A 21961-nucleotide genomic window follows, 5' to 3' on the forward strand; every position below is an offset into this window, starting at 1 on the left:
ATGGGCAGCACTGTGTCTAGGGCTTCACCCTTCTTTGCCCCCTCAAAACCCTGTCTACTAAGGGTGGACCCTCACCTGCCCATTCTGGCAGTGGGTAGGGTCAGCCCCTGCGCTCCATGGCGCCGGTGGTGGGTCTGGGGACCACCTAGTCCTGAGCACTCTGGCATGGTGCCCAGAAGGACTCTACGTTCTCTGCCCAGCGCTTCCAGGCGACCCCAGGCTCCTCCACCCCTGTGCTGGATTCATCCATCTTTTGTATGCTCTGTCTTTGGGTCCACTGTGCCCATGCCCAACCCCAACATGGACTGTGCCTGCCTGGTGGGGGGTGCGGTGGGGGTAGCATGGGCTAAGCATCAGCTTTAGGCTCTCGGGAATGAGTAGGGCATTGGTGAGTGGAAAGCATGGGTGTGTGTCTCTACGGGCTTATGCTTAGTTTAGAGGGATCTCTGAGGGTAGAGATTAGGCCCCACTGGCCTTAAAAACTGATCTTTGTCCCTTTTGGTCTGGCTCACTTCTACTGTCCCTTCAAAATTAATCCACCACTCTCCAGGCTGAGTCAGGTGGCCCCCAGGGCCCTGGGCTGCCCAGCTTCCTGTACCACCTCAGCATTCCCATGCCACCCACACTGGTAACCTTCAGGCCAGAGACTGCCTAAGTCACAGCCCATCCAGCGGGCCCCAGGGTCCTCCCTACCTTGGCCACAGGCCAGGCTCCCAATCAGTCCAGAGAGCCTTCTGGAACCCAGGGCCCTGGAGGGCCTTGCATTCATTCATTCGGGCATATATTCATTCAGGCATGTATTCATGCACACATGCATTTCTTTTACTCAGCTCCCCGGTACTAATCCTACTCCATGCCAGGCACCCAGTGGGTCCCAGAAATGAAGCACTGAACACTGCAGGTATGGTCTTGCCCTGGAGAAGCTCAGAGTCTAATGGGAAAGAGATTTTAATCTGCACTCATCTATTGGATCCCAGGCAGGAATAAAGCAAGCGCTCTGCCAATGGCTGCTCGTGGATTTGGAGTGGGCAAGCCCAGCCCTGCTTCCTCCCTCGCTGCCGTGGGTGGTCAGTTGAGCCTGGGTGACAGAAGCCTGGTGGAGCAGGTAGCTGGAGGTCAGAGGGACTGGTCTGGTGGCCAGGAGATTGGGGCCAGGCCTACAATGAGACTCGTGTACAGACAGTATTGTATAGCTCTGGCTTCCTTACAGGGCGTGGACAGGTATCACTATGAGAGATGAAGGGTCCCTGGCAGTTCTATGTGGCTGGTTGTGTTGATGCTTCCCTGCTTCTCGGTCCCCAGGTCTGCACCTCTGCTTCCTCAACCAGGAGTCACCAAGATGCCCATCCTGGAAAAAGCCCCACCTAAGATGGCAGCAAAAACTCCCAGCAGTGAGGAGGAATCTGTGAGTGACTTTTGGAGCCCTCTCTCTTACCCCTGCTCTCCCCACTCACATGCTCTTGCTTCCAGAACAGTCCTGGGTGGGACTGGCCCCCAGTACTCCATTGTCCTGGGCATGAGACCCAGGCAGCAGGGTCTCATGGGTCTGTTGAGGAGTCTGGGAGGGCCTGGGGCTGGGGACTGGAAGTGGCTTCAGGGGGTGCTATGCGAATGCTGACAGCCATACTTCCTAACCCCCAAGACCAGGAAGAGCCCTTGACCTGGACCAGGCACTCTTGTTTTCTCCCAGGACTTCCCCCAACCCCAAGTCCCACTTCCAATGGCTTTGAGCCCAGTGGAGTTGCCTTCAATAGGCTGAATCCCGTACTCTAAGCCTTGTCACATCCCAGCCCCAGCTGTTGTCACTAGTTCAGCCCTAGAAGCTTAGGCACCATCTTCCCCACTGGCTTGAGACAAGCCACCCTTCCCTGGGCAAGCATCCTCTCTCTCAGCCCACTCACCTTCCAGACTAATAGAGCAACACATATGATCTCCAGGGAATTGCATGTGTTGGTTCCTCTGCCACATTTGCCTTCTTGACACCTCCGTGACATCCCCACCCCCACCCCCGGCTTCATTTGAAACCCTGATCAGAACTTTCTGGCTTGTCCCCATGAAGTTGTTCACCACATTGTCCTGTCCGCTACAGCTGACGACACCTCTGTTGTTGCTTCTGCTCCATGGCATGTCCCTCCCTTTAGACCGCGGCTGCCTTGAGAGCAGGTGCCATCTCTCCGTGGAAACTGAGTACAACTTGGCTCACATAAACTGCCCAGGAAACATGTATTGACCTGAGACCCCCAGGGTCCAAAGACCCTCGTTAATACAAGTGCCTGCCTCTGTCCCCATTGTGGGCCAGAAGCCCTTGAGAATCTGGGAGGAGCCCAAGGGGATGAAACATCAGAGCAGAGATTCTTGCCTCATTGCTTTTTACCCATCACCAATTCCTCATGGAGAGAAAGGCTGAGTCCCAGGGCACTGTCAGAGCCTCAAAGAAGGGAGGCCTGTTTCTAGCAGGGGCTCCAGCCAGATCTGCTGGCACTCTTAGCGAAGCCACCAATTGGGCTGGGCTTTCTGTAGGTGCTTGCCCACTCGCCCACCACACAGACACCCAGGCCCCGAGAGAGAGAAGAGGGAACCAGAATGGCTGGGTGGGGGACCTGGACCTCGCTCTCTGGGAGTGGAGTGGACAATGTGAAATGCTGTCAGACCCATCCTCCAGTGGTCCCCATGGCAGAGCAGCCCACAGTAAGCACTGACACCCGCCCCTCCTCCTCAGGCAGTGAACTTTAGACACAGGCTCAGACAGGTGGAGGACCCCCATTCATTCATCAGCGCACGTTCACTTGATCCCATGTGCTCAGAGCAGCTGTAGGGGCTCCAGCCTGTGCAGCAGCAGGAGCCTGTACAGCAACAGAGACAAGCTTCCACAGGCCCCTTCTACCTGGGGCGGAAATTCACTGCCCGCACCTCCCCACGGAGGAGAAACCCCTGAAAGAAGGCAGCCCACTATCTGGCAACTTTGTAAAATTTAAGCAATAAGATGAAAAGTCCTGGTTTCCAATTGCAACTAAGTGAGGAGGAAGGAAAGGGGATAGAAAAGAGAGCAAGGGAGAAAGAGAGAACAGCCAAGGAGGAAGGAGCAGAATGAATGCTGGATGAAGACTGAGCTCAGGTCCCAGCTCTGCCTCCAAATTGCTGGGTGACCTTGGACTATCCATTCTCTGGGCCTAAGTTTCCTCATCTGTCAGTGAAGCTAGTGATAAAATGGTTGAACACATATGTGAGATTGCTGGTAACACAGCTGGTAAACTGGGAAGCACAAGGCCCAGACAGGGAGGATGTCAGGGGGAAGTCGTACTCAGACTCTCTCCACACTTTGGGAGCCCCCAGAAATTATGGGGTTCCTCTTCGGAATCCCTCTGGAGGGATAAAGACAATAACATCATAACATTTAATGGTGTGCCTATTTGGGGCCAGTTTCTCATTTAATTCTCCCTGGGCTCCTCTCAGGCAGGAATTGTTATTTATGTGCTATGGATGAGGAAGCCGAGACTTGGAGAGATTAAGAGAGGAAGAACTTCCACTGCACTTTCCCTCCACCCCCGCCCGTACCCAAATGGAGCAGAACATCCCTCCATGGGTTTCATAACTGGAAGGGATTTAATAAAGAGCCCAGGGCATGAGTCACCTTCCCAGGAAACATCTCGCAGAATTCTGGTCATCAAGGCAAGCCATGAACCACATCTCCCACCCCTTTCACCTATCCAAATCTTTCCATGGAGCCCCAGCTGGGAGCAGTTCCTAAATTAAGAATGACTAGCAGCCAATATCAATAGCAAGACTATTTCATCTTAGACCCATTTGTTATTATTTATAAGCACTTTTATGTCCATTATCTCTTTGATCCTGTGAGAGGTGGAGGTCAGTACCCCCATCTGATGGGAGGAAACTGAGGCACAGAGGGAAGGGTGAGTTTCTCGAGATCACACAACTGGTGGGCAGCAGGCTCAGGGCATGGACCCGGTCTGCCTGGGGCCAACATCAAGGTGTTTTCCACAGCACTTTGTCCTCTCCTGGAGGCAGGGCTGGGCATGGGGGAAAGCAAACAGGAGCTTCCTAAGTTCACAATTCTGTTGAGCTGAGCTGAGCCCTGGAAACAGATGAGTCTCAGGACAGGGAACAAGGATGGGGGAAGATGGAGACAGACACTGGGCATCAATTTGTGACAAGCATGGTCCACACGAAGGGCAGGCACAGCAAGGACTTGTGAACCTCTCTTCCAGGAGCTGCCCAAACTTCCAGTGCCCCCACTGCAGCAGACCCTGGACACATACTTGCGGTGCATGCAGCACCTGGTGCCTGAGGAGCAGTTCAGGAGGAGCCAGGCCATCGTGCAGCAGTTTGGGGCCCCTGGTGGCCTTGGTGAGATCCTGCAGCAGAAGCTCCTAGAGCGACAGGAGAAGACAGCCAACTGGGTAAGAGCTGCTGGGAGGGAGCTGACTGGGTGCAGACAAAGGACCCACGGGCGGGGCAGAAGGCAGACATGGAGACAGAGGGATTTGGTTGAAGGCCAGGTATGTGACAAAGATAGGCAGATGGGGAACAGGAATAGGGGAGAGACAAGGGGAGAGCAAGGGACAAGGGCGAGGAAGAGACAAGATGTGGGACGGGGGATAGGGATGAGGACAGGGGGACAGATGGGGGAAGGATGAGGACAGACAGGGAAAGGGTGGGGGCAGACGAGGACAAAGCTGGAGGACAGATGTGTGAACGGGACGGGGCAGCAAAAGGTAGAGATAAAGTCAGGGAAGCAGAAAGGGATGAAAGGCAGGCATGGGACCCTCATAAGGATGGGCAGGGGGCATGAATGAAGCACCAAACAACCAAGATGGGAATCTGGGATGGAAGAAAGGAGCGAGTCCAGGGCAAGGATGCAAACAGGCATGTGGGTTGGGAAGTACATGGCCCTGGCACATAACTGGGACTCTGTGTATGTTTGTGGAATGAATGAATGTTTGAAGTGTGTGATCCAGTGATGTGTCCTGATTGTTCCTCAGGGCTGCCAGGATGGGACTGGTGTGCTCCACAGGCAAGGTGCCCGTGTTTGGAGGGGTGCACGTGGCGCTTGGGGTAATGGTGCCCCCCCACTCTCCCCTGCAGGTGTCTGAGTACTGGCTGAATGACATGTATCTCAATAACCGCCTGGCCCTGCCTGTCAACTCCAGCCCAGCTGTGATCTTTGTCCGGCAGCACTTCCAGGACACCAATGACCAGCTAAGGTGAGGCCACCATGCCCCGGGCTCATGTCTTGGGAGTCTGTCTAGGAGAGGGGTCCTGGCCCCAGCACTAGGAAGGACAAGCCGAGCGGTGCCTTGGTGGAGCTTTCTGAGGCCAAATGGCCCTGACAGCAGCCGTCCAAGCCATGGGTCATGAAGGAGGTTAGGTGAGAGTGCACGTGAGGAACAAACACAAAGTCTTCCTCAGAATGTATTTATTTGGGGTGAGTGGGCGCTGATGAAGGGCTCAGGCCCCGAGGTGTCCACACAGCAGTCTTGACCTGGCTGGGGCCCTGGGAAGAGGTGGGTACCCTCTGATCCTACCAGTGCTTGAGCTGGGACTTGTTGGTGGGACACACTGCCCCAGGTGATCTGAGAGGCCTCTGCTGCCTTCCAGCCTCCAGCTCTTAACAGCGGCTCTGAGGGGGTGGAAACGATTTCCTTCCCGCCAGCTGCCTTCACCAGAGCCTGTGCCATCTGCTGCAATTTCAGAGCTCACTGAGCTGCTGGAAGGGCTCTGGGCCCAATAATGACGATGTAGGGGCCATTTATGCAGGGGTGGGGCAGGAAGGAAGGCTCTCCCTATAGGATTCACTCAGACCCAAATCCGGGTCTCTGGTTTTAAGACCTAAGTGGGGTACAGCATGAGGACAGTTCAGAGGGAGGAAAAGGACAAAAGGTAGGGACCACTTCACCTATGGACAGGGCTCAGCTATGCTCAGGAGACCCTCACCCCCTCCTTCCTCACCAAGACCAGCCCAACTGTTTGGGGGGCAGCCTAACCCCTTCCCCTGGTCAAAAAGAGTGCAGAAGTACACGGCTGGTCAAATGACTTCTGAGAACCGTTCTCAAAGTCCCCTCTGAGTGGGTATTTTCCTCCTGATGCAGTTAAGCCGCGGCTCATCATCCATGAAGAGTTAAGATGACCCGGTTCTGTGGTAGGCTTCCCCCCAGGGCTTCCCCCCAGGGCTTCCCCCCAGCACCCACGTTCCTTTTCCTTAGCATTCAGGGAACCAAGTTGCTGACTTTTCCCAAGAAGCGGCATTTCCCAGCGCCTTAGGGACCTGGCCCAGTCCAGCCCCAGCATGAGCCTCTCCTTGGAGGAACCCCACCCTGACTGTCCTGCCCTCTCCTGCCTGCTCCGTGGCCTCTCTGGCTTCCTGTCCTTCCTCCTCCTCACTCGTAGTCCAGTTTCCTCTCCTCCCTACAGTTCTCTCCACAGGACCATTTTTTAACCCAATGCTTGTGAAGGACTGACTACATAGGGGTGGGGATGGAGAGGCAGCAAGAACCCCATCTGATTAGGGCACCACAGGAGACCTGGCATCTGGTGGCTGGTCACTGAGTTTGGGAAAGAGAAAGAAAGAGGGGGTGGGGATGGGGGAGGGAGGATAGGCCACAGAGAGGAAGAAAGGAAGAAAGAAAGAAGGAGGAAAGGAGGGAGAGGAAGGTTGGAGAGAGGGAGAGAGCCTGGGCTCCTGAGAGGAGAGACTAAGCCTCATCTCTCCCTGCAGGTTTGCTGCCAATCTCATCTCCGGTGTGCTCAACTACAAGGCCCTGCTAGACAGGTAGGACTGGGCCCAGCCTGCAAAGGGCGGTGCCCTGTTCTGGCATAGCCTGTTGGTTCACCTGTCTCCCTGCCACACCAGACTAGGAGCTACAGAGGGCTGGGACCTTGTCTGTTTTTCAGCTCTATGTTCTTGGCTCCTGTCACAGTGTAGGGGGACCCTACCCATCCCAGCATCAGGATGACCTCTACCTGCTGGCCCAACTGCTAACAGTTCCTTTTCCTGGGTGAAGCGCTGTCCTTCCTTGAGCTCTTTCCTTCTTATCTCATATGTACACACTCATAAGTGTATCGGACATCTAGAGAACACATGAGCAGGTAGAGAAGGGAGAGTTGTTGGATCGAGATGATCGTTAGTCACCGTGTTACCTGCCACTGGAAGGGAATGGGCTCCTCAGTCTGAGCCTGTTTATTGGGCTTCAACTCCACTGGCTTCCTTTCTGCCTTAAACTGGTGTTCATAAAATTATCCGTGGTAAAGGACCAACAGATTTTTAAATTTTATAAAATGTTTGTAAAACAGTACAAAAATGAATTAGAAAATGGTACAAAGGTACAAAATAGACCACTGGCTTTATTATTATATTCAACAGACATAACATTCCTCTGTCCATTTGCTACAAAGGTTTCTGAAAGTTTCCTCTGGATTCCCATGTTCACCTTGTCATGGGTTGGTCATTACAGTTCAATTGAACACACCTGCACTTGAAGCAGCAGGGCTGTGGGACCCTCACCTGGCCTGCCTTGAGGGACCCCAGCCCTTGTCATGGCTGCCTCTTACCTACCCTCAGCGCTCAGCAGTGAGACTGCCCCTGGCCACTCCTTCCTGTCACCCTGGTTCACTACCTGCAACCCTCGCCCCCACCTACACATCGCAGGACCTGCACCCCATTAGAGCAGGAAACTCACGTCTTGTTTGCCACTACATTCCCAGGTCCCAGAATGGTGCCTGGCACAGAGGTATGCTCAGTAACATTTGTTGTCTGAAAGGGTGGGAGGAAGGAAGGAAGGGAAGGAGGAAAGAAGGGAGAGAGGAAGGAAAGAGGGAAAGGGAGAGAGACAGTGGGGAAGAAAGAGGAGAAGGAGGAGGAAGTAGAAGAAGGAGAGGGAGAGAGAGGGGAGAAGGACACAAGGCATGCCGAGACCACAGGAGAAAGACAATTTTCTGCCTTGAACGCAGAAGACGCTTCTAGAAGAGGTGATGAAGGAGTAGGCTCTTTGAAGGAATGGAAGGGGGTTTCTGAACAAATTAGTTGAGCACAGGGTGGGAGTGAAGGCATGCCAAGAAAAGATCAGCATGAGCAAAGGCACAGAGAGCTAGAATGGCAAGATCCATTGTAGTGCATGAGACGGGGGTGAGCAAACCCCGAGGGTCTCCTTGGCCGTGGAAATGGGGCACTCCACTACTTTAAAAAGTGGAGAGTCAAGCTCTTTGACTGCTATCGTAATGCAGTTCTTGTTTTTGTGCCCTGCTTTGCCTAATCGTGTTGGGGCTGGATGGTCAGTAGAACCAATTCTGATTCCAGCCTCTCCCCTGCTCTACCCTTTCAGCCACTCCATCCCCACAGACTGTGCCAAGGGCCAGCTATCAGGTCAGCAGCTCTGTATGAAGCAATACTATGGGCTCTTCTCCTCCTACCGGCTCCCCGGCCACACCCGGGACACACTGGTGGCCCAGAAGAGCAGTGTCATGCCCGAACCAGAGCACATCATCGTAGCCTGCTGCAACCAGGTAAGAGGCCCCTTGCTGCTGCACCCTCTGGGGCTTGGGACGGCATCTGTGTGCTCACCAGTCCTGCTCAGCCCCCTCCCAGAGTCACACAATGGGCTGGGACAAAGTGGCTCCAGAGTGGGGCCTTTGACTCCCAGTCAGTGTCATTTCTTGCTACTGGTTGGATTTTAAGAATGAGGAGAGTCATCAATTGAGAACCCCTTCCTTGGGCTCCCATTCCAGACCTGACCTGCCCGGGCAGATTGAAAGAGCTGGTTGGATGGGTGGAGTGAGGGTGGTTAATGAGCCTGGGCGTGGCCTCAGCCCCTGCTCGTAGTTACCCAGGCCCTGGCCTTCCCGGAGACCGTACACAGACAGACGGACAGCTTGACAGACTGATGGTTGGGACCTCCTCGCTTTGTTTTCTCCATTCACCAGTGTGTTTGAGATCTATCCCTGTAGCTGTATCTAGAGCTGGTTCACTCCTTTTCATGGCCAGGAAGGCATGCACTGGACAAGCCATGCACCACACTTTACTTAGCCATTCCCTCCCTACTGGAGACATTCAGGCTCTCTAGCATTTTGCTACGGCAAAAAAGGCTGACACACACATTCCTTTATAGGTCTTCCGGGGCCCAAGGGAATATGTTTGTCTCAGTCTTAGGCTAAAGTATATATCTATAAGTGCAACTGCTGAGTCATAGGGTGTGCCCCTTTTTAGTTTTGATAGACACTGCCCCCAACAATGGTTGTACCAATTTATACTCAGTACCCCACAAACACAATAGTATTACATGAACTAGGAACCACAAAAGCAAGTGATCTTTTAACAAGGTATGATCTGAACTTCTTTGATTGGTTAAGCGTGGAGTCCAGCACAGCTGACAGAGTTGGATTGGCCCCAAATGGTGACTATTCGGAGCCATCACATACCTTGGGAACCTTGGGCCTGAGCGTGCCCGTCCATCCTCACGTGTGAAGGCTCAGTAGAGGCCTGGCGCCTTGGGCCAGCTGCCATGAGTGACGTGTTTGACCTGTTTCCCCCACAGTTCTTTGTCTTGGACGTTGTCATTAATTTCCGCCGTCTCAGTGAGGGGGATCTGTTCACTCAGTTGAGGAAGATAGTCAAAATGGCTTCCAACGAGGATGAACGTTTGCCTCCAATCGGCCTGCTGACATCAGACGGGAGGAACGAGTGGGCTGAGGCCAGGACAGTCCTCATGAAAGGTCAGCAGCAGTGCCCAGCACATCTCCACGCTCATCTCATCCTCACACCCATTGGCTTTCCGTCCTCCAGGGTCAGGCACCATGCCTCATCCCCATTTGCCACTGCATGGGGCGCTCAGGCCTCCCTCCGACTCAGGACCTGGCAGCAAGCCCTGCTGTCGGCGAGGCATCTTGATGCTGAAGGCACTTTGGTACCTTCTTGTTTCATCTGACAATACCCTAGCTTTCTGGGGAAGGCTGACTAGCACTGGAATTCCGGAATGTCTGAGAATACTGCGGGAGGGAAGATTTCGAGCTAGAGCAAGGAAGCCTGGCCACAATTAAGCAGTTGTATTTTACTTGTGGGAAAGGATGGTCCTCATTTGAGGGGTCTGAGTTGCTGGGAAAGCTATCCGATGGTGATTTGGGATGGAGCCCACCACTGGAAGGATAGTTGCTTGCCTCCTCCATGTGATTTTTTCAGTCCTAGAACTTATCATTTTCAAGCTGACCTTTTCCTTCTGGCTGGCTGCTCCTCTTGTGCAAGTTTCCAAGCATCCCCATAGGAAAGCTGGTAATAGTCTTAACATTTTAAAATCATCCTTATGGGAATTACTTTTCAAATCCAAAGCCAACCATATTCCCAGGACTGGATGGGGAACCTTCCTTTCTTGCCTATGTTAGAGATTCCTGGATGACAGGTGAGATTCTGTGAGGCTTTATCTGCCCCTCAGGCTTTCATTTGGCCAGGTGTCCATCAAGACTCCTCGAGTGTCTGTAAGCTGAGGACCTGAGCTAGGTCTCAGGAGTATAAGAGGCAGAGAGGATGAAGCCCCTACCCCAAGTCCACTGGATAGGAACAGGGGAAGAGAGGCATGTGGGGGCAAGTTCAAATACATGGTAATGCGCCATCCACCCATGTAAGGCAATGAGACAGCAGGTGCCAAATAAGTGCTCTAGAGCGGGAAGGTAGCCCTTCCAATTGAGACGCTTTGAAACGGCTTCGTTGGAAGAGATGGGAATTGAGCAAAGCCCTGTGACATGAGTGAGGGGGCAGGAGGAAGGGATAGCATCCAGGCTGGCAGGCTGACTGTGGGCAAAACTGGCCGCCCAGTGGGAACGTGTCATGACCAGGAGGAGAGCAGCCTGGGCGACAAAGGTGGTCATTCTGTTCGTGCTGGGAGAATGAGAAGGTGGTGGGCCGGCTCATTAGCCACAGACACTTGCATTTTCTGGTCCTTCTCCCTAGAAAGCTTTTCCCACAGAGCTGGCTGGCTCTTTGCACCACCCAGAGCTCAGCTTAGGTGTCACCACCTTAGGCTCTTCTTGAGCATCCCTCCCCTAGCAAACTCTGTCACTTGGTCCTGTTTTCTCATCCTGATTACATTTCTCACTCTCTGATGCCAGCTTTTCATTTGTTTGATTCGTGCTGATTATCTGCCTCCCTTCCCCGGTCAATAAGCTCCAGGAGAAGAGGAGCCTTATCTGTTTGGTTTCACTTCTGAAACTGCTGTGCCAAACATAGTAAGGGCCCAATTATATTTGTTAAATAAAAGAATGAAGGGTTACTAAGGAGACTGGTCCTCAGACTTATTTCCCACTTACCAATTAACTATCCTTTCATTCAATTATAGGGTACCTGTGAGTGCTTGGTCCTAAATAGGGGGCTGCGCAGGCCACAGGAAGGTGTGAGAGCTGCGCGTGTTCTCACAGACCTAACTAAATTGGGGAATTAATAACTTATCATTTGACAGTGAGTTAATTCCCCTAGGAGACCATGGTGTAATCAAATCCCACTCTTCTCCCCTCCAGGGACAGTGACAGGCATCAAAATAATCGCTTCTGCTTCCAGTACAATTTCTACTTTATTAGCAGGCCAGGCCAAGATATCTCCCTGCAGGACTGCCCAGGATTGCCTTGAGTTCTCAGTGCTTGGGCTGTGCTAATCGGAATTAATTTGTTAATGGCTCTTGATCTGGCTTTCTGAATGGAAGTGCTGTTTCTGAGGGAAGCGTGACAGAAAGGAGGGGGCGCACATGCCTTCCCTTTGGAAAACCGATTAATCCAGTTAGCACTGACTGTGTCATCTGCACAGCAGGAAATCAATCCTTCACAGAGCCCTCCTCCCTGGAACGGCCCCTTACTACAGAAGGCAAATGGAGAAACCATTTAGGAAACGATTTCAATATAAAAGTGAAAGATTATGGCAGTTGGGTTAGGGTTGAGCGGGAAGATGGAAGGACACGGATGAGGTCTAGATATATTTCAAATTAGAAGAGGAAGAAAAAGAGAAATGAGAGAAAGGTTCCTAGGTCTTTGATTTGAATATCTGAGTAGATGGTAGTACCATCACTGAAATGGGAGCCAGGTTGGGGAAGTAGCTACAGAATGGAGAAGTCCTTTCCAAGTGTGTCAGGTTTGAGATGTCTTGAGTCATCGAAGTGGAAACATCAAATCTAATCTATGTGTCTGAAACTTGAGGAAGAGGTTGGTACAGAGATATAAATTTGAGAGCCGTTAGCACATAAGTGATATTGAAAGTCACGGACCTGGGTGAGATCATCGAGAAGCAGAAGAATGGGGACTCAGAGGTCAGGCAGAGAAAGATGCAAAGGGGATTGAAATAGAGCAGCCCTGAAGTCAAGAGAAAACCAGATGAGTCACAAAGATCCAAGAGGGAAGGAGGGAGTGGCCCACCACATGGAATGCTGCCGAGAGCTCAAGGAAGAGTCATTGGTGACCTTCACAAAGGTCAGACTGGAATAGTAGGAAGAACCAATGGCTGTATGCTGATGGAAGCAATCCAACAGCAGGAAGAAATTATTGATGAGGTCAATGAGTAGACAATCAGTCAGTATGGGTGACTCTTCTCTGACATTTTGGTATTAAATGGAGCAGAAAAATGAGGGACTTGCTGGAAGAGTATGGGGGTCAAGGGAAGTGTTTTTAGTAGGAGAGGCAAGGGCCTGGTTGTATGTAGACAAATGCATGAATGTAATAAGGAGAGAGGAGATAAATGAAAGGGTGCAATTCTTTGCAAAGACAAAAGAATATGGAACCCAGAGAATAAGAGACCTTTGCTTGGTTCAAGGAAAACAGAAACCTGAGCCCTAGGTCCATGAGATCGTGCTGTGGTGACAGGAGTCTGAGCAGGTTCTCGACTGGTGGCTTCTGGCCTCAGATCAGCAGAGCCACATCCATGAGCTGAGAAAGGCAGAGGGTAGGATTCTGAAGACAAAAGAGAGCACATGAAATAGCGTTTTGGAAAGTGGGCAAGAGAACTTACTCGTGAAGCTTGATAAGCTTTATGGACTGTGTTGAGCTCATGTTTGAGGACTTGAGGTCATACATTTTGGGAGAAACTAATTAGTACTGTTTTGCAGTCCCCTCTTCCCGCAATGTTCAGCTCCTCAGGCTCAGACAAGGAGAAGGGGGCTCACCAGGTTCAGCCAAGGTTGGTGAATATAACTGAGGGAAAGAGGGGAAGGTGGCAAAGGAATGTTGGAATCCGAACCCAGTAATCTGCTCGGGCTACCATAACAAAGTACCACAGACTGAGCAGCTTAAACAACAAAAATTTATTTTCTCACAGTTTTGGAGGCTAGAGGTCTGAGATCAAGGTATCAACAGAGTTAGTTTCTTCTGAGGCCTCTCTCCTTGGCTTGTGGATGGCCGTCTTCTGCCTGTGTCTTTACAGGGTCTTTCCTCTGTGTGTGTCTGTGTCCTAATCTCCTCTTATGAGGGCACCAGTCATGTTGGATTAGGGCCCACCCTAATAACCTGACCTCATCTTACCTTAATTACCTCAATAAAGATCCCATCTCCAAGTATAGCTCCATTCTGACATCCTGAGGGTTAGGACTTCACCTTAAGAATTTGGGGAAGACGCAATTCAGCCCATGATAGGAGGGACGTGAAAGACAGAGGTAGATAACGGATTGCGAAAATAGTAGTGCGGCCAGTGGTTTGGGGGATGTCAGTGAGGTAAGTAAGTGAAGAGTGTGGTCAGAGGGCGGATGCTTGAAATTGAGACTTTGGGTGGGGAGGTCAGCTCCTGGTAATGATGAGTTCCCAGAAATGATTGTGGGAGTGGGTGCTGAGGTTAGAATGTCAAAGTTGGGAGGTTGACAGGCTGAGAGGAGGATTCGGCTGGATCATCCACAGTGACATTCAACCCACCTGAATGATGATGGGCGTCGTGCTGGGAGGAGGAAGGTGAGCCAGGAGCTCAGCTCAGCATGGTGGGGAGTTGTGAGGAGGTGATGATAATAAGGGCACAGCAATGAGGGATGATGGTGATGGAGGGGTCAAAGGCTAGCCCTTGTGGCTCCAAAGGGAAAGGGGGAAGGTGGAGTTGTTTAGGAGCGGGAACAGAGAGAAGGAAGACACCTACCTGACCTGGCCATGGGGTACATGAGAGTGAAGGAAAACAGCCTGCAAGAGGGCACAGGGATGTGTACCCTCAGGTGGTGCCACCCTCCAGTCGAGGCAGAAGGTTACAGAACACTCTCTGAGAGTTTATTGATGCAGGGGGATCAGCCATCACTTGTCAGGCTTCATGAAGGGTTCAGGAAGGAGGGAAGGAGTGGGTGTGAGGGCTGAGCCCATGCAGGGGCTACTAGAGCAGCAGGACATGTGAGTACTGGCGACAGACACAGGGACAGGGTCATCATTGCAAACAATGCTCCCAAATCCTTAACTTCTGGGAAGCTACTCTGTCCTGGTTGTCTCTGTCCCATGTCTGCCTGGTTGTAGTTGTGGGGGTGGGAACGTCTTTCTAGCCCATGGCAGTATCCTAATTAACACTGTGGGACAGGTGCTTTTCAGGGCATCTCAGCTAAAGTCCCAAGGTCTCCACCCCTCTTCCTGGGACCTGGGCAGAAACCAGTGCCTATGGGCACTGGGCCAAGGCAGTTGCTGTCCGGCAGGAGACCTCAGTCAAGCTGAGTTCCTTTTGTCTTGGCGGAGGTCTAGAGAGAGGCCTCTGAGCTCAGACAAAAGCTGCTGCTGAATTCTCACAGGGTCAGCTGAGGCTCAGCAGGGCAATCGGTCGCATCCGCCCTCTCTCCTCCAGAGAAGAGGTGGTCCGCCCTGCCCATGAGCTCCTAGCTCCTCTGCCCAATCTTCTTTCTGTGACATTGAGAGGGTGGAGCTCATGGAGGTGCAGTCATGGCTACCATGGCACAGCTAATAGCAGTGGAACCAGATGTCTGCTACAAAGCCCATGCCCTTTCTCTGTGCCTGGTGTCCCCACAGCCCCACAGCCTGTCACACAGAGCCTCTCACACAGCTCACGGAGGACGTGGTGCAGGACCAGTGTGTGTATTTTATCTCTGTTGGCAGCCCGGTCATGCACAGCCAATGCCGAGAGCTCTCCTGGGGTGCCAAGGACCACAAGTGCCACCAGAAACACCACTGCCTCCAGAGGTCTGTGGTCTTTGTTGGCGGAGATTGGAATACGCAGAATTGTTAGAACAAGAGCGGATAGCATAAAACCAAAGGAGTTCTCTGACAGGCATACTGAGGGCATTTGGGGGCCTCACCCCTCTGCCCATCATAGCGCAGGAGGGCTTCCTGTGCCTACCGGGAATGAGGCTCAGCCAAGGTAGGCTGATGTCTGTGTGCCTGGGGCTGGTCGACAGCATCAGGATCATCTAGAGACGTCTTAAAACAAAACACAAAACAACAGATTCCGTGGTCCCAGTGATTTTCCAGTGGGACAGGAGCTAGGTCACGGAATCTGTATTTGTAAGCACCCTCATGTGCAGCCCGGGTTGGGGTTCCCTTATTCAGATGTTAGTGGCTACTGTGCATCGAGGTCCCCTTGATGCTGGGCCCTGTCCTGGGCACTTTCTGTCCCTTGTCGCTTTAGGTCTTCATTATAACCTGTGAGGAGGATTTCATCCCCACGGAATGGAGGAGGCTGTGTCTCCCACTGACCAGGGTAACCCCACCCTTAGAGGTGTCAGCTGTGGAACTAGGACTGATCCAGTGTCATCTGCCCCCACTGCCTGTAGGGGTGTGATTCAGGACCTCAGGAGGAACATCCTTTCAGGGCCTCCCTCCCCAGCGAGCCGCGAAGCTGTGGCTTCCTAAACCCAGGAGGAGCCAACACCGTTATCCTGCTCTGGAAATTTAATTAGACATTCAGCCCTGAGTCTGGAAGGCTATAGCGCTTGTCAATTTGTAGGAAAAGAATAGCCAGCTCGCAGAGCCCCCTCCCAGCTTTCCTGGGTGCTACCACGGAAATCCTGCCAACAGACTTGGAGGCAGATGTCTCCATTTATACAGCCCCATAAATATTTATCCCCAGCAGCCATTTAGAGCTGAGCCACTGCTTTCAAGGAGGGAGCTGACAGAAGGCGGCTGCATCTGCAGAAGGCCTCGGTCATGGTTTACAAGAACCACTTGGGATGGGGCGTTTTGCTATTTAAATATTGTCATCCAGAGATAGGCAAGTCTGCTGATTTTAAAACCAATTACACATTAGCAGGAACAGCCTCTCTGATTTAATTGGCCCAGAAATACCCGCGGACTCTCCAGGCTAAATGCTGTTCTCTTTCTTGGGGGGAGGTGGGGCTGGAGCCAATGCCTCCCTGCCACCGTGGAATCATGAAGACTGTTATGGACCAGAGCATCCAGGCAGGCAGAGGTATGTGGTCTAGCGCGAGAAGCCTGGCCTTACCTGACATCCCTGCTGTCCCTGGAGCTTGGCTCCCTAGGCTGGGACATGAAGATGGCAGTCCCTCCCTGTGGATGGTACTGAAGGGATTCAGAGAGGCTGCAAAGCAGTGGTCTGGTGTCTGGCACACAAAGAGAGGGTGTTCGACAAATAATAAGTTTCATTAGATTTGGGCAAACACTCTGGGGACAAAACCTCTCTGGAATAATCTGGTGAACTGGAAATGGGCACCTGTTGAATGGGCACGTCCATGTGGTCGGAGACAGTGGCCTGTGGCGTCACACTGAGGACCTGGACTCCGTGCGTGGAACCCTACCCCTTGTTAACGCTGGGATGCTCTTTTGCTTCCCTCGGGCTTCTCACACACCATATGCTCTGTGCGCATGGCGCCATCACTCTGGCCCTCACTTTCCATGAAATCATGGAATGATATTTGGGGTACAATGGTATTTGGGGGTCCGAGGCAGCCGGAAGGTGTTGTTTTCCTATCTCCTGACCTTTCCATTCGCCACCCCTCCCCTGATTCTGAAAGTATAATAGCTCTTTCCATGTGCCTTTGTGGACACATGGTGATGAGAGCCCAGAAGAAGGAGTAATCGATGGCTTCTGAGGGTTTTTTTAATTATTAAATTAAACCTATTTGGGGATAATTGTACATGCACATGCACTTGTAAGAAATAATTTTGCCCATACTCTCCCTCTCCCCCAGTGGTAACATCTTGCAAACCTCTAGTACCGCAGCACAGCCAGGACACTGACTCTGAGACAGTCAACATACAGAACACTCCCACCCCCACAAGGAGCCCTCAGGCTGCCCTGTGTAGCCACACCTACTTCCTGCCCCGCTCCTCCTTAACCCCTGGAAACCACTAATCTGTTCTCCATTTCTATAATGTTAATATTGTTCCTTGAATGTTATATAAATGACATCATACAATACATGACCTTCTGAGATGGGCTGTTTTCAAGTTAAATTTATTGGAGAGATATTGGTTAATAAAATTGTGTAGAGTTCAGTGTACAATTCTATAATCATCTGTATATTGCATTATGTGTTCGTCACCCAAAGGTAACTATTCTTCCGTCACCATATACTTGACCCCCTTTATCCTCTTCTACCACCCCCTCTCCCCACCTTACCTACTCTGGTAACCACTAAACTGTTGTCTGTATCTATGAGTTTTTGTTTGTTTGTCTTCTTTGCTTGTTGCTTTCAGTTTTATATCCCGCGTATGAGTGGAGTCGTATGGTTCTCAACTTTCTCTGTCTGACTTATTTTGCTTAGCAAGATAATCTCAAGATTCATCCATGTTGTTGCAAATGGCAGTATTTCATCTTTTCTTACGGCAGAGTAATATTCCATTGTGCATATATACCACATCTTCTTTATCCATTCATCTATCGAAGGACACTTTGATTGTTTCCATGTCTTGGCCACCATGAATAATGCTGCAGGGAACATAGGGGTAAATAAATCTTTACAGATAAATGTTTTCAAATTTTGGGGGTAGATACCCAGAAGAGGGATTGCTGGGTCATATGGTAATTCTATTCTTAATTCTTTGAGGAACATCCATACTGTTTTCCATAGTGGCTGTACCAGTTTACATTCCCACCAGTAGTTATGAGGGTTACTTTTTCCCCACAGCCTCTCCAACACTTATTATTTGTCTTGTTGATGATAGCCATTCTAACAGGTGTGACGTGGTATCTCATTATGGTTTTGATTTGCATTTCTTTTATAGTTAATGAAGTTGAGCATTTTTTCATGTATCTGTTGGTCATTTATATGTCTTCTTGGGAGAAATGTCTGTTTAGTTCCTCTGCCCGTTTTTCAAATTGGATTGTTTGTTTTTTGTTGAGTTGTATGAGTTATTTATATCTTTTGGATATTAGCCCCTTATCAGAGGTGTTGTTTGCAAATATCTTTTCTCATTTGGTTGGTTGCCTCTATTTTGTTGATGGTTTCTTTTACTGGGCAGAAGCTTTTTAGTTTGATGCAGTCTGATTCATTTATTTTAGCTTTTACTTCTTTGCCTTTGGAGTCAAATTCATAAAATCCTCTCAAAGACCAAGGTCCATGAATTTAGCACCTATGTTGTCTTGTACGCATTTTATTGTTTCAGGTCCTATATTTAGGGCTTTGATCCAATTTGTGTTAATTTTGTGTATGTTGACAAATAGCAGGCTAGTCTCATTGTTTTATCTATGACTGTCCAATTTTCCCAGCACCATGTATTGAAGAGGATTTCTTTTCTCCATTGTCTGTTTTTGGCTCCTTTGTTGAAAATTATTTGCCCATATGTATGTGGTTTTATTTCTGGCTTCTCTATTCTGTTCCACTGGTTTATGTGTCTTTTTTTTCTGCTAATACCATGCTGTTTTGATTACTGTCACTTTGTAGTATAATTTGAAGTCATGGAGTGTGATACTTCTGGCCTTGTTCTTTTTTCTCAGGATGACTTTGGCTATTCAGGGTCTTTTGTGATTTTTACCAATCTGATGATTTTTGTTGTTGTTGTTCTATTTCTTTTAAAAATACCATTGGAATTTTTATGGGGATTGCATTAAATCTGTATATTGCTTTGGGTAATATAGCCATTTTGACTATGTTGATTCTTCCAATCCGTGAGCATGGACTATCTTTCCATTTCTTGTGTCTCCTTCAATTTCTTTTAATAATGTCTTGTAGTTTTCAGTGTATAGCTCCTTCACATCCTTTGTTAAGTTTTTTCCTGTGTTTTATTATTTTTATTGCAATTGCAAAAGAAATTGTTTTCATTTCTTCCACTGAAATTTCATTGTTAGTATATAGGAATGCAATGGATTTTTTTACATTGATTTTTGTATCCTGCAACTTTACTGTATTGGTTTATTGTTTTTAATAGTTTTTGGTGTAGTTTTTATAGTTTTCTATATAAAGAAACATGTCATCTGTAAACAGTGACCATTTGACTTTTCATTTCCAATTTGGACGCCTTTTATTTCTTTTTCTTGACTGATTGCTCTGGCTAGGACTTCCAATACTATGTTGAATAGCAGAGGTGAGAGAGGGCATCATTGTCTTTTTCCTGATCTTAGAGGAAAAAGCTTTCAATTTTTTATCATTCAGTATGATATCAGCTGAGGGTTTCTCATATATGAGTATGGCCTTTATTATGTTGTGATACTTTCCTTCTATACCCATTTTATAGTGTTTTAATCATAAATAGATTCTGTATCTTGTCAAATGCATTTTCTGCATCTACTGATATGATCATATGATTTTTATCCTTTATTTGTTTATGTGGAGTATCACATTGATCAATTTGCATATGTTGAAACATCCTTGCACCCCTGGAGTGAACCCAACTTGATTGTGATGTATAATCTTTTTAATGTATTTTGTATTCGATTTGATAGTATTTTGTTTAGAATTTTTGTGTCTGTCTGTATTCATCAGAGATATTGGCCTGTAGTTTTCTTTTTTGTGTTATCCTTACCAATTTTTGGTCATCATAATGTTGACCTCATAAAATGAGTTAGGGAGTATTGCCTCTTCATCAATTTTTGGAAGAGTTTGACAAGGACAGGTACTAAATCTTTTTTGAATGTTTGGTATAATTCACTAGTGAAGCTATCTAGTCATGGACTTTTACTTTTGGGGAGGTTTTTGATGATTATTTCAATTACCTTACTGTTGATTGATCTATTTAGATTTTCCAGTTCTTCGTGATTCAGTCTAGGAACGTTGTATATTTCTAAGAGCTCGTCCATTTCTTCTAGGTTATTGGATTTGGTGGCAAATAGTCTTTCAAAGTATTCTTGAATGATCCTTTGTATTTCTGTGATACCCATCGTAATTTCTTCTCTTTCATTTCTGATTTTGTTTGTGTGTTTTCTCTTTTTTCCTTAGTGAGTCTAGCCAGAGGTTTGTCAATTTCATTAATCTTTTCAAGAACCAGCTCTTTGTTGCATTACTTTTTTCTATTGCCTTTTAGTTCTCTATTTCATTTAATTGTGCTCTAATTTTTATTATTTCCTTCCTTCTGCTGACTTTGGGCTTCACTTGATCTTTTTCTAGTTCTTTAAGATGTAATGTTAGGTTGTTTATTTGGGATTTTTCTTGTTTCTTGAGATAGGCCTGTAATTATATAAACTTTCTCCTCGTTACCACTTTTGTTGTATCCCAAAAGTTTTAATGTGTTGTATTGTCATTCTCATTTGTGTCAGTGTATCTTTTGATCTCTTCTTTTATTTCTTCTTTGACCCAGTTGTTTATTATTATTATTGTTGTTGTTACTATTATTATTATTTTGACCCAGTTGTTCTTCAGTAGCATATTGTTCAGTCTCCACATTATTGTGGTTTTTCCCACTTTCATTTTGCAGTTGATTTCCCATTTCAAAGCATTGTGGTCAGATAATATGCTTGTTATGATTTCAATCTTCTTAAATTTGTTCAGGCTATTTTCATGTCCCAACATATGGTCTATCCTTGAGAGAATGTTCTATGTGCACTAGAGAAGCATGTGTAATCTGGTGTTCTGGGATGAAAGGCTTTGTAAATATCAATTATGTCCATTTGGTCTAATGTGTCATTTAAAAAGCCTATAATTCCCTATTGATTTTCTGTTTGGATGATCTATCCATAGCTGTCAATGGAGTATTTAGGTCCCCTACTATAATTGTGTTTTTGTCAGTTTCTTCCTTTAGCTCTGTTAGTGGTTGCTTTATATAGTTTGGTGCTTCCTGATTGGGACCATATATTTACAAGTGTTATATCTTCTTGATGTGTTGTCCCCTTTATCATTATGAAATGTCTATCTTTGTCTTTTGTTACCTTTTTTTTGAAAGCTATTTTGTCAGATATAAGTACAGCTACACCCACTTTTCTCTGGATGCCATTTGCTTGGAATATCATTTTCCACGCTTTTACTTTGAATCTATATTTGTCTTTGCAGCTGAGATGTGTCTCTTGAAGGCAGCATATGGTTGGGTTTTGTTTTTCGATCCAATCTGCTACTCTGTGCCTTTTTATTGGTGAGTTCAGCCCATTTACATTTAGGGTGATTATTGATATATGAATATTTTCTACAGAAATTTCATCTTGTTTTCTGGTAGCTTGGTGTCTACATTGTTTATTTTCCCTTGTATTTCTGTCTGTTATTCTAGTATGGTGGTATTCTATGATGTTTTCCTCTGGCAGAGAAATGATCCATCAAATACCATGAACAACCAAGGTAACAAGACAACTCTGAAAGAAAATGAAAAATCTCCAGAAAATAAAGACATGGAAATATGTGATTTAAATGACAGAGAATTCAAGATTGCAGTTCTGAAAAAAACTCAACGAGATGCAAGAAAACACAGATAGGCAGTTTAATGAACTCAGAAATAAAATCAATGAACAAAATGAATACTTTACCAAAGAAATTGATACTTTAAAAAAGAACAAAATAGAAATTCTGGAGCTAAAGAACTCAATAAAAGAGATGAAGAATGAAATAGCGAGCTTAGGAAATAGAGCTGACCAGATGGAGGAAAGAATCAGTGATATTGAAGACAGAAATCTGGCAGTGACATAGATGAAAAAAGA

General features: G+C 48.2%; 1 protein-coding gene across 1 annotated transcript in view; it reads left to right on the forward strand.

Annotated features, from left to right (window-relative positions):
* Positions 1-21961, forward strand: part of CHAT (choline O-acetyltransferase) — a 55817-nt gene that overhangs the window by 1584 nt on the left and 32272 nt on the right. Inside the window, exons 2-7 of the mRNA XM_033129748.1 lie at positions 1303-1405; positions 4227-4418; positions 5104-5222; positions 6734-6787; positions 8337-8517; positions 9546-9723. Of these exons, the coding sequence (XP_032985639.1) occupies positions 1340-1405; positions 4227-4418; positions 5104-5222; positions 6734-6787; positions 8337-8517; positions 9546-9723 (790 nt within the window). The 5' untranslated portion in view covers positions 1303-1339. The remainder of the gene's footprint in view (positions 1-1302; positions 1406-4226; positions 4419-5103; positions 5223-6733; positions 6788-8336; positions 8518-9545; positions 9724-21961) is intronic.

The sequence above is a fragment of the Rhinolophus ferrumequinum genome, chromosome 16 (genome assembly GCF_004115265.2).
Source record: "Rhinolophus ferrumequinum isolate MPI-CBG mRhiFer1 chromosome 16, mRhiFer1_v1.p, whole genome shotgun sequence".
Classification (NCBI taxonomy): domain Eukaryota; kingdom Metazoa; phylum Chordata; class Mammalia; order Chiroptera; family Rhinolophidae; genus Rhinolophus; species Rhinolophus ferrumequinum.